Source organism: Cottoperca gobio, unplaced genomic scaffold, assembly GCF_900634415.1.
Source record: "Cottoperca gobio unplaced genomic scaffold, fCotGob3.1 fCotGob3_251arrow_ctg1, whole genome shotgun sequence".
Taxonomy (NCBI): Eukaryota; Metazoa; Chordata; class Actinopteri; order Perciformes; family Bovichtidae; genus Cottoperca; species Cottoperca gobio.
This window is the reverse complement of record NW_021166874.1, coordinates 105001-118069: the sequence shown is the minus strand read 5'-3', so window position 1 is coordinate 118069 and position 13069 is coordinate 105001. Positions and strand designations below refer to the sequence as shown.

The 13069-nt window shown below is 41.3% G+C and overlaps 1 protein-coding gene across 3 annotated transcripts in view; it reads left to right on the top strand.

The window, feature by feature from the left end:
- Nucleotides 1–1815: 1815 nt before the first annotated feature.
- Nucleotides 1816–13069, top strand: part of LOC115005092 (MBT domain-containing protein 1-like) — a 22790-nt gene continuing 11536 nt past the window's right edge. Inside the window, exons 1-6 of one of the 3 annotated variants that reach the window (XM_029426891.1) lie at nucleotides 1820–1902; nucleotides 4832–5072; nucleotides 5663–5796; nucleotides 8485–8596; nucleotides 12029–12108; nucleotides 12374–12491. In XM_029426891.1, coding sequence (XP_029282751.1) covers nucleotides 1882–1902; nucleotides 4832–5072; nucleotides 5663–5796; nucleotides 8485–8596; nucleotides 12029–12108; nucleotides 12374–12491 — 706 coding nt within the window. In that variant the 5' untranslated portion in view covers nucleotides 1820–1881. Of the gene's footprint in view, nucleotides 1903–4831; nucleotides 5073–5662; nucleotides 5806–8484; nucleotides 8597–12028; nucleotides 12109–12373; nucleotides 12492–13069 lie in introns of all 3 variants that reach the window. The other 2 variants (XM_029426890.1, XM_029426892.1) reach the window with 2 other exon arrangements.

The window sequence follows — 13069 nt, the reverse complement described above, 5'->3', positions numbered from 1 at the left end:
GCATGGCCACTTTCTCTCGGGACAAACAGAAGCTGCTGCTGCTGCTGTCCGGAGCCGCAGCTGCAGGAGCTGTGCTGTAATGCACCAGAACTCCAGGTCCACGATGAACACGGTAACCCAAACCTGCCCGGGTCGCTCTGCTTACACGCAGAACCTGCCATGGTGTCATCTCACCGCTCACTTATGTTCGCACGCACGGCTCCTCTAAAGTGTCCTTTTCTGCCTGAATCTCTTCCTTCAGCAGCCGTCTAAAGTCCCCGCTGTGCGTGTGAAGCCTTCAGGTGCCCACAGGGTGTTTCTACCACAGGTGTGTCAGGACTCCATGGAGCTCAGGTAATCTGCTTTAACCTTTAAATCGTGACATTTAGAGCAGGTCTCGGCACGGCAGCCCGTCCCTGTTCCAGTGTAATTCAGGTTTTCACTTGCCCTGCAGATGTTATGATCTCTGAGCTCTGTAACCCGAGGGCCAAATGATAACTGTCAAAATATATTCATATGTACAGCTCTCCCAATGAGTCATCTGCAATAAAAATTAAAAAGCACAGTAAGAGTGGGAGGGTTCTTGTTCATGCATCAAAGAATTAAAAGATGCAAATCAAAAGGAGAGGAAACAGTTCTTTGAGTCCATGCAAAACTCCATTTGATGTTTCTTTAAACAATATTAACTCTGCTTTTATAAACTTCAGTTTAATTTTAGAATCATAAAACCAACAGTAGTTTCAGTGCATGCCAAACTCCATAAAGAAATCTGCTACATTTCTGTTCTCTGTATTACTCTTCACGTTTGAATCTCAGTTGAATTTGTTGAATCATGTGTTCAGTCAATGCCAAACTCCATCGAGGTATTGGATACTTTTATGTTCTTCATCATTCATCATTTTATTTTGGAATTTCTACAAAACAGCAAAACGTTGACGTGCTTCTCTGCACAACAAAACGGCCCCTCTAAACACTGACGGGATTTTTATTAAATATTTTAAATATTGTATTGATGATTTACACTTCAGCAGCAGCTGATTATCAGACAATTTCGGCAATTGCAGCTGTCAATGTTTCTCTGTACTAATAAATAAATACATAGAATAAAACTTATAATGCATATTTTATTGTCATTTTATTGGATTCTGATTTTATTTTGCTTTTGTGAAGAACTTTGTAATCTATGTTTTAAAAGGTGCTATATAAATAAAATGTATTATTACTATTATGTAACAAAAACATTAAAGCATAAAATGTAGTTCAGATAAGTTCACTTTGAAATTGACCAGTCCCAATATTTAATGTAGCCCTACATTTTGCAGATAATAGTTCTGTTCTATATTGTTGTATTATTACTCTTGCTTAAATAAAGCATTTGTATACTTCTAACTCCACTGCCAGACACAGCTGATGTATATTAAATAATTTATATTTTATTATTTTTATTATGACTGTTGCTATTATTATTATTATTATTATTATTATTATTATTTGTAGTAGTGTTATTATTATATTAATTATTATTACATTATAAATATATTATTTGATTATTATTATTATTATTATTATTCAATTCATATTTTATTTTCATTTTTATTATGACTTGCTAATACTATTTTTGTAATTATATACTATTATTATTATTATTATTTATTTAATTTATTATTATTATTATTTATTTAATTTAATATTATAATTATTCAGGTTACGGTTGTGTCCAGCAGGGGGCGCTGGCGGGCACACCCCCTAATCTGAACTCCGCACACGAAGCAGAGACATCAGCCAATGAGAGATAAGCAGCCGCGGTCCCGGCGCCTGCGCACTAGGTTTATGATATTTTTGTTGACATGTCTGCTGCTGGGTTTTAGGGTTTCAGTGAGTGTCCCCCCGCGGCCCGGCCTGATGGAAAACCCCAGAGACCTGGTGAGTTCTCCGGCTTGTCTGTCCGGCGGGAGCCCGCTTTCCCCTCCTTTGTTGCGGCTGTGACAGCGGCGTTACATACTGCTTCCGAGAGACCGCTGACAGAAAGTGAAGGCCAAACTCCTTTGAGAAATCCGCTGCTTTTAAGTTCTCGAGCTCTCCGACAAGAATTTGTACCTCATTAAAATGACATTTTACATTTTTATTTAGGAGCTCAATATTAACAATCATTCGGCACATATAAACTGGGAAAAGCATTTCTTAATTTGGTCTAAAAACATATCCTTTTATAATCGCTTCTCCTGTTGTCACTATCTCCATCCACTGAACTCCACTGAAAAATCCTGAGATATTAGGATTCATTTCTGGTTGACAAAAGGCACACATCTCACTGACCGGAACTTTAAATTGTTTAGTAAATCGGACGAGACACCATTTTATTGGGCACATATGTACTCAACCAAGGAGCCTGTGAGTCGGTAACATTTCCCTTTAATTATCGCTGTTTTCACGCTCAGCGCAGGACACAGTGGAGCGCGGTGATTGGCAAGGTGAATACATGAGAAGAAATGCCATTTCAAGAGCAGGCTGTGGTGCTAGGTGCATTTCAGGTACGCCGAATCTAAGGGCGGCTTGAGCAGAGTCACAAACAGCCCTGGCTTCTGTTATAAGAGCTACATCCTGGTGTCTAGAATCAAACACATTTAAAATTGTCTGAATTCTGGAGGTCATCTGGTGTCTCCTCTAGTGTAGCTGCCAGTTCTGCTCTGTGTTGTCATTGAGCCTCTCTGTGCACCGCACTGCAGTGGTGCTGGCAGCCTGTGTGTGTGTGTGTGTGTGTGTGTCTGTGTGTGTGTGTGTGTGGATCTGATTATTAATGAGCTAAAGTTAGTTAGTTGACTCTAGAGCTGCAACAATTAGTCGACTAATCTATTAGTTGATCGACGACAAAGAAAAATAATCTCCAACTATTTTAATAATCCATTAATAGTTTAAGTAATTTGTTAATGTCTTTAAAGTCTGTTCTCAGCCTCAAATATGGAGATTTGCTGCTTTTCTCTGTTTTATATTAAAGTGACAAAACCAGACATTTAGAGACATCAGGACTTTGAGGTGCTCTGATGGACATTTTATACACCAAACATTAATCTGCAGATGAATCGATAATGAAATAATCGTGGGTTGCAGCTAGACATGGGGCCACATGAACATCTGACGATTACCCCGTCAAAATAAATGTGATTATTGTCCCGATTATCATCAAAATCTGCTTAAAACTCTTAAGATGTCCCTAAAACATCCTGGAAGCAGTGGCGGGCCGTGCATGTCACACCTAAGCCTTCAGTGATGTCCTACAGTCCTACCTGAGTTATTCCCCCTCTTAATACCATCATTATGACGCCATGGCTCTAGAAACTATACATGTAGACAGAACGCAGTATAACCGGGCGTTGCATCACGCTAACAACAGAGTCATATTAATATTTAGAAACATTTAGTTGTAGCAGGCATTCCCAGCAGTACACTGTGCAGTGCCTCTCGGAGGCTGTGAGCCGGGGGTACCGCTCGTACTTAGTCATTTGAAAGTGGCGGACAAACCCTTTTCCCGGCAGCTCGCTAGCATCGGGGTTGGCCGTTCTCTTCTCACGATGTCTAGCTGTTCTTGAAAGGTTCGTCTTGAAAATGGCGTTGTAATGATATCTGCGACCACATCGATCTCTCCTCCTTCAGACGTTGTGGGTTGGAAACAAACAGCTTGTAGAAATCTAAATGAGCTCGTTCAAAGGTTGCTAGCTCTGCATAGCTCTGCCTCTCAATAGTGCGTATCCAATCAAAAGACGTGCATGTGCTGACGTTATCGTACGCCTGCCAGCTGGCCCCGGTGTCCCCAACTCGACATCTGATTGGTTAACGCCACAGTTTTGTCTCCGTTCACTTTAAGTGACAGGCTGGAAGCAGCGCAACCAAGAGGAAAGCTATGACATGAAGAGGATAGACTCTGGGGAATACTTTAATACATATTTGTGGATTTATTTTTTCAAAATTAAATGTATATTCTGATGTTTAGGCCGGCAGAGAAGGCCTTGCTGGCCCTGACGGCCCACCACTACCTGGAATAAATAGTGAAAAACAAACAACCTTCAATAAGGTTGTAATAAATCATAAGGTGTGCTGCATAAATAAAGAATAAATAAATACAAAGCCTGTTCTTTACTACATGATAAAACCTGTATTTTAAATCCGATGCGCTACACTATAAAGTCCTGCATTACGTGTGACACAGAAGTATTCGTAGCAAAACTTCCTTAAAGTATCAAAAGTGAAAGTTCTCATAATGCAGAAAAATAGCTCAAATGAGTGTTTTATATTATATTATTAGATTTCATTTGTATCACTAGTGAATGAATACATCTATATACTGTTGGTCTTAATTATATTTTAATTAATTAATATAATTATATTATTAACTTACTTTTTAATGGCTTTAATTATTAATAATTCTTAGCAGTCGGCTGCTGATCTTAATTTCTGAATCTTTTTTCCTCCTAATATTATCTGAAGATTGTCTGAATTGTGTTTTCTTGTGTTGAATGTTTTCTGTTTCCGCTCCGTGTCTGTGGAACGTTGTGCTTCCATCTGGAATGAAAAGTGATTCATAAATGAGGTTTTGCTTGCTTACTTTTTTACTTTTATGCGGTTTAATACACAACACATCCTCAGTTATAGGCTCACTATGTGTTTATCAGGCTGAACGAAGATTTAAATGTGCGTCGTCGTGACAAAGTAAATCCTCAATTTAAATAAAAAAGATGAATTAGTTTTATTAAATCAACTTAATGAATATAACTCGCCAGTGAAAAAGTTGCAGTACTGGAGTAAATGTACTGAGTTACTTCCCACCTGAGCGTGACTGCACCTCCTCCGTCCTCAGGTGGAGCGTCCGTCCAGGAAACGGCGTGACTCGTTCGGGATGCTGGACGGTTTGGAGGAGGACCGCAGCAGCTGCAGTACCGAGTCCAGCGGGGGGAGCGGAGCCTCCAGCCCCGAGGACAGTGAGGATGAGGAGCTGGGGGGAGGAGGGGGGAGTCAACTCGCCCCCCCCTCCTCGTCCCTGACTCTCATCAAGACCAACGGACAGGTGTACACCTACCCCGACGGAAAGGCCGGCATGGGTCAGTCGGATAAATCCTACATTGTTGTCCACAAACTATTAAAAACAGACGGACAGAGAAGTTTGTTTGGATCCACATCGGTTGTTACTCTGACGCAGTTTAGCATCTGGAAGAAACGTGCGAATAGAGATAAAGATGATTGAATGAACCGATAAACAAAATATAATTACAAGTGAACGCAGCTTTAATGTGTCGGCAATGTAAGTACGTCCCTGCTGTAGTGTGCCGTGTCTATAAGCACAGCGAGGCTCCGCGTCTTAAAGCTTAGCTGTTTCAATAACCGTGTCAACAGGAAGCAGAAGCAACTCCATCAGGATGCTGATCAGTAAACAGTCTGAGTTCCTGCTGACGACTCTTAAAACGCTTGTTTTCTGAATGGAGTTTGGTGGATCAAGGCTAAGCTAACAGTGTAGCTCCATCATCGACATGAGGCATAAATACGTTTCTACACAGATATCTATCTATATCAAGATATACATCTCGTCATCTGTGTGACTTTATTCCAGTTATTTAAACCTTCCAGTTTAATCTCCAGCTTCTCAGTCAAATGTGTATTTTTGACTGAGTTTCTGTTTGTCTGTGTTTCTCAGCGACCTGTGAGATGTGTGGCATGGTGGGCGTCAGAGATGCTTTCTACAGTAAAACCAAACGTTTCTGCAGCGTCTCCTGCTCCAGAAGTTACTCGTCCAACTCCAAGAAGGCCAGCATCCTCGCCAGACTGCAGGTACTGAAGGTACCTGTTGGGCGTCGACAGTTTAACTGATCCTGTGCTTCCAGCTTCTCTTCGTTCTGCAGCTTCTTTGAGAACAGTTCAGCCAACGTGAGCTGCTTAAAAACTGACAAACTTAAAACGTTATGTTTCAGCAGATCAAATAAAACGGTGTGAATTTAAACATATTCAGTATTTGAAATGCAGAGTTTCTGATCAGCCGCAGCGTGTGGGACCCTCGAGGAGAAGCCAATATTAATCCATTATAACAGATCAACCTCCCCGGCCCTCTCATCGCTCCTCTGTGCGTGTCTTACATACAGAAACTGTATAAACTAGTTGTATAGGATCGGCAGGATCTAGTAGTATAACATAGTGTCATCTGCATACAGATTTCTCAGTATATAGGGAACAGGTACGTATGTCTTCTGGTAATGCATAAACAAAAACACTTATTATTATTAACTATAGTACAGATAATATAATAATAATAATAATAATAATAATACATTTTATTTGTAAAGCGCCTTTCAAAGCTAAAAGCAATCTCAAGGCGCTAAAACACCACCAACAACAACAACAACAGACATAAGATTTTACAGAAAGGCTTTTTTGAAAAGAAAGATTTTTAGGATCTTCTTGAAGGAGTCGGTGGCCTGTGGAGCCCTCAGGTGTTCTGAGAGGGAATTCCACAGGTGAGGAGCGGCTGAACAGAAGGCCCGATCGCCCATTGCATAAAATCAGAAGAGCCAAATCTGATTATTTCCAAACTGAAACCACAAATAACTTAAATAATCCCCTTAAATTCTGGAAAACTATTAAATCAATAGCTGGAAATAAAAATGTGACAGAGCTTCCACCTTGTCAAAGACTCTCTTCAAATCTCTGACAAGGCAGACATGCTGGGTTGTTTTAATGAACATTTTATTGTTGTTTGAATCTCAGAACATACCTCAAGGAGCCCCTGCTCGCTCTGAAGGTCGTGTCTGGCCGGGTCAACCCTTTACTTTTAATCCAGTAACAGTCTCAGAGGAGCATAAAGGTTTTTTGAGAAGAGGTCTGATGACGGCAGTTTTTAGAGAAGATGGGACATGACCAGTCTGGAGCGAGAGGTTAATGACTTTGGTGATCAGGGGGCTTAGAGCACAAATGTTGGATTTTACCAGGGCTGTGGGAAAAGGGTCCAGGGCGCAGGTGGAAGGTTTCATCCTGCGGATGACGTCCTCAACCTCTTGCTGAGAGATCTCCAAGAAGAGGCGGGAAAATCCCAGGCTGTGGGTTGACAGCAGGGACAGACTGAGCGGAGGAGCTGGAGAGAAAAGAGCGGATGATGTCGACTTTAGTCTTGAAGAAAGTAATAAAGCTATTGCACTGCTCTTCTGTGGTGTTGGTGTGTGAAAGAGTTTGTGGTGACTGATGGTGGAGAACAACTGCTTGGAGTTTCCAGGGTTTTTATTGATGATATTGGAGTAGAACTGTGTCCGTGCGTTTCTGAGTGACTCTTTTTGGTGTTCTTGAAAGGCTAATCTATGAACACTGAGTCCAGATTTTGTGAAACGCCTCTCCAGTACACGCCCAGCTGCCTTCATGTTCCGTAGCTCTGAAGTGAACCAGGGGGCTGAGCGTGAGAAGGTGACTGTCCGAGTTTTCACCGGAGCGTGGAGATCCAGGATATTGCTCAGTGTTCTATTGTAGAAATCCACTGATTCACAGACTGTTGTGAAGTTTGCAGAGGGGATTTGCTGGAGGTCCAACGTCATGATGTCTGTGTTGATGTTTTTAAGATTTCTGAAGTAAACTTGGCGTTTGGGCTTGGTCTGGTGAGACAATTTCAACTCCATTGAGATGACCTTGTGATCAGACACGTCCAGATCGTACACCAACAGATTTGTAATGGGGACTGAGTCAGTGATGACCAGGTCGAGCGTGTGCCCCCCGGTGTGTGTGGGGACATCAAGATGTTGTTTTAGGTTGAGAATGTCCAGTAGTTGTAAGAACTCAGCTGCAGGGTGGCGGGAGGGGGTGTCGACGTGAATGTCGTGAACTGCCGGGCTTTCCCCAAGTAACCAAACTCTAAATGTTCAATCTTTGTGCACATCCATATTTACAAAATCGATATCTTTTATATAGCATAATGTCATCTGCAAACAAACAGACATAAGTAATTACAGACAGAATATTGTTGATGTCACGTTAGTGTGAAACAGCTTTAGTTATCGGTACAAATAAGATCACCTGCTTTTATACAGTTTTCTGTCCAGGAGCTGGTTTCTGAGCCATCTGTAGATGGTTCTTGAACAACGTTCATGCTCAACGTGTCGTTCGTTGCAGTTTTCTCCAAAACGGCAGAAGCAAGAAGTCAACTAGTGTTATCGTCAGAACGCCAAACATGCAACTCCTCAATGCTGAGGAAGAGTTCAAATGAACTGTTAACTCAAATCAGATATTCCTCACCTTTATACAGTCCCTGTAAAGTCAGGAGGAAGTATATGTTGAATATCCTGTAAACTATTTGATTCAGCTGGCAAAATATTTACTCAAATGTAGATCTTCTGCTTTGAAAACATTTAAAAACGAGTTGACCGTTTTTCTAAGATCCTGAGACAAAATGTTTTCATGTTTCACAACTTGGCATCTTTGTTTGGCTTGTGCACCTTCGTGTCGAGGAGACGTAACCTGTGTCCGTCTCTCTGCATCTTAAAGGGGAAGCCTCCCACTAAGAAGGCCAAGGTTCTGCAGAAACAGCCTCTGATGACCAAACTGGCTGCGTACGCTCAGCACCACGCCAACCAGCAGAGCGGCGTCAAGAAGAGCGGTGAGTTCTCACAGTGGCTTCACTAACTTACTGACTAACTAACTGACTAAAGGCCCTGTCACACAGTTCCGTATGTCGGAAACGAATGCTGGCATATACGAACTATACGGCAATACGCTGGTGTACGTTGATATAAATTAAGGGTAAGTTGTGATCGTTTGAAGGACGCAGACGACACGCTAGACACACGCCAGGTGTATCTGTGTCAAAGTGAACAATGAAGAGAAGACTTCACCAGAGTAAATACAGAGGGTTCACCACACCATGTCAACCATTGGTGAGCCTCAACAACAGCAAGACCAGATTAGAGTTTGCTAAAACGCATCTAAAAAAGCCTGTAAAGTTCTGGAACAACATCCTGTGGACAGATGAGACAAAGATCAACTTGTACCAGAATGATGGGAAGAGAAGAGTATGGAGAAGGGAAGGAACTGCTCATGATCCAGAGCACACCACCTCATCAGTGAAGCGCGGTGGTGGTCGTGTTATGGCGTGGGCATGTATGGCTGCCAATGGAACTGGTTCTTGTATTTATTGATGATGTGACTGCTGACAAAAACAACAGCATGAACTCTAAAGTGTTTCTGGCGATATTATCTGCTCATATTCAGCCAAATGCTTCAGAACTCATTGGACGGCGCTTCACAGTGCAGATGGACAATGACCCAAAGCGTACTGCGAAAGCAACCAAAGCAGGCAAAGAAGTGGAATGTTCTGCAATGGACAAGTCAGTCACCTGACCTGAATCCAAGTGAGCATTTCACTTGCTGAAGACAGAACTGAAGGGAAACTGCCCAAAGAACAAGCAGGAAGTGAAGACAGCTGCAGTGGAGGCCTGGCAGAGCATCACCACGGACCGAACCAGCGTCTGCTGATGTCTGTGGGTTCCAGACTTCAGGCTGTCGTTGACTGCAAAGGATTTGCAACCAAATATTAAAAGTGGCAATTTGATTTATGATTATGTTACTTTGTCCAATAACTTTTGGTCCCTTAAAAAGGGGACACCACGTATAAAATGTGTTGTAATTCCTCCACCGTTCATCTGATCTGGATGTAAATAGCCTCAAATTAAAGCTGGAAGTCTGCACTTAAAGCACATGTTGATTGTTTAATTTCAAGTCCATTGTGGTCGTGTACAGAGCAAAATTATGAACATTGTGTCAATGTCCAAATATTTATGGACCTAACTGTATGTCAAACATTGATAGCGTATCACTTACTTATTTAAAACGTATCAGAGCGTCTGGACAACGGAGCTGGAAAAGTGCCATTTGGTTCACGTTCTGCTGATGCTGGAGAACAGAACGTACTCTGTTCGCAGCCTTTCAGCATCCTCCATGCTCTCTGATGATGTGTTCATCAAGACGTGCTGTGAAGAAGTGAGGATGAGCTCCTCATAGAGACCCTATATACTGTATTCAAACCCCAAAAAGCTCCCTGAACGCTAGCTGTACTGTAGAAACACGTTTAATAAATTACTCCGTCGTCAGGCATAATCTTAACATCGGGTAGGAATAGGTTATCCACACGTTATCAATAAGTTGGCTGTAGGGTTCACCGTCAGCCAACGTAGCCGATATCTAACGTACCTCTAACGTATTTACGTACTGTATTCACGTACGTATTCAGTATTCACGTATATCTAACGTACCTCTAATGTAGTCACGTACGTATTGACTTAGGTAAGTATTCACGTAGGTATTTACGTACTATATTCACGTAGGTAAATATTCACCGACGTGTTCCGTATTCACGCATGTCTAACGTAACGTAACGTCTGCATATCTTATGAAGCACACGTCGGATACCTCCGGTAATTTTGAACATGTTCAAAATATCAGCATTCAACAACGCACCCAGCGTAACACAGTGAGCTCTTAATGAACACTACTTATACCTTACCTTATATCAACGTACACCAGCGTAACACCGCCTGCTCTTAATGAACACTACTTATACCTTATATCAACATACACCAGCGTAACACCGCCTGCTCTTAATGAACACTACTTATACCTTACCTTATATCAACATACACCAGCGTAACACCGCCTGCTCTTAACGAACACTACTTATACCTTACCTTATATCAACGTACACCAGCGTAACACCACCTGCTCTTAATGAACACTACTTATACCTACCTTATATCAACGTACATCAGCGTAACACCACCTGCTCTTAACGAACACTACTTATACCTTACCTTATATCAACGTACACCAGCGTAACACCACCTGCTCTTAACGAACACTACTTATACCTTACTTTATATCAACGTACACCAGCGTAACACCGCCTGCTCTTAATGAACACTACTTATACCTTACCTTATATCAACATACACCAGCGTAACACCGCCTGCTCTTAACGAACACTACTTATACCTTACCTTATATCAACGTACACCAGCGTAACACCACCTGCTCTTAACGAACACTACTTATACCTTACCTTATATCAACGTACACCAGCGTAACACCACCTGCTCTTAACGAACACTACTTATACCTTACCTTATATCAACGTACATCAGCGTAACACCACCTGCTCTTAATGAACACTACTTATACCTTACCTTATATCAACGTACACCAGCGTAACACCACCTGCTCTTAACAAACACTACTTATACCTTACCTTATATCAACGTACACCAGCGTAACACCACCTGCTCTTAATGAACACTACTTATACCTTACCTTATATCAACGTACATCAGCGTAACACCACCTGCTCTTAATGAACACTACTTATACCTTACCTTATATCAACGTACACCAGCGTAACACCACCTGCTCTTAACGAACACTACTTATACCTTATATCAACGTACACCAGCGTAACACCACCTGCTCTTAATGAACACTACTTATACCTTACCTTATATCAACGTACACCAGCGTGTTGCCGATATTTTGTATACGCCATATTTTTGTATATCTTATGCATTCGTTGGGCATTCGTCTGATACATGTTGTATTAGTAAGTGATACGATATCAATAGGTTAGACATGCGTATCTGTATATGTTCACTTTTCCGATCCGATGAAAAGTTGGACATATTTGGACACATTTTCATATACACCAGCACACGTTTCTGTCATACGGATATGTGTGACAGCCTTTAGTGACTAACTAACCCACTAACTAACCCACCCACCCATTCCGAGTATGAAATGTGATCTTTCTGCACAGACTCACGATGACTGCATAGCGTCAGAGATGTTGAGCCGGTGAGCTGCTATTGTGTCACTTATGCTGCGACTTCTTGGGAGGTGTGATTATTATTACAGATTGTTGTAGAGACTCTGACGATCACTCTTTGCACGACCCTTCTGACACTTTGAGACGTGAGGTCAGAGTTTTTAAAAGTGTTGTTCAAGTCTTCAGGTGTCTGGAACACTTTAGTTTGTTGTGCGTTTGCTGCAGTTACTGTGGAGGTGTTTGACTGGGGTCGTTACCTTGGAGACGGAGATGTGACGGGAGCGCCGGTCAACTGCTTCAAACATGTGGGTCCAACACACACACACACACACACACACACACACACACACACACACTGGAGTCCCCGGTTCCTGCAGTACTGCGGTAGCTCCAAGAGAACAGATCATGCTTTTAATCATGAATTTAATAATAACAAGGATTGTATTATTATATTGAGCTTGAAGTTAATATGTAAGAACCGTCTTTAGTTTTCTGAACGCTTGAATCTTTAATCAGTTATCAGAGATTTCATTGTTGGTGTTTTATTGAGTTCATTGTGTTGATGTTTAGGTCCCGATGGGGAAGTCGTGGGGCGACATCAGTGAAGGCGTCCGGGTCGAAGTTACAAACACGGACAGCGTTCTGCCCATGAAGGTCTACTGGATCGCTGGCATCATCAAACTGGCCGGTACAAAGTTTTATACATTTCGTAAATTACATTCTTTATCATAAATCTCCAAACGAGAGACATTTCTATTTGATTCCACTCGTCACCTTTAAAGCGCTCCACAGTTCTTTTTTGTGTTTTTTTTTCAGAATAAAAGTTGTAACAGATAGTGCTTATTATAGTGGTGCAAAATTAGTTTAGGTTTTACTGTCGTTCATCTCGTCTAAAGCGCCCCACAGTCCAGTTTGTATTTTCTTTGAATTGCCACTAAAGCTGTTATTGTAGATGATTGAAGATGCTTTACAAAATACTTTCAGGTTTCGTGTGGACAGTAAGACCATGTTGTTTGGACAAATACCTTGAGAATGTATGAAAAGAGATTTATTTATTTTAGATTTATTTATTTATTTATTAAATATATTTCTGGTTGCTGGTAATATTTTTAGATTAAATTTTTTTAATTTATGATTATATGATAAAGAAATGATCTGTTCATCATTTTCACTGTTTTCATTTTCATTTTTTTGTTTGTCACAAATTTCTCAAAATTTGCGTCACTTGCGTATCAACCAAACTCCATTCAGAAAACAAGCGTTTTA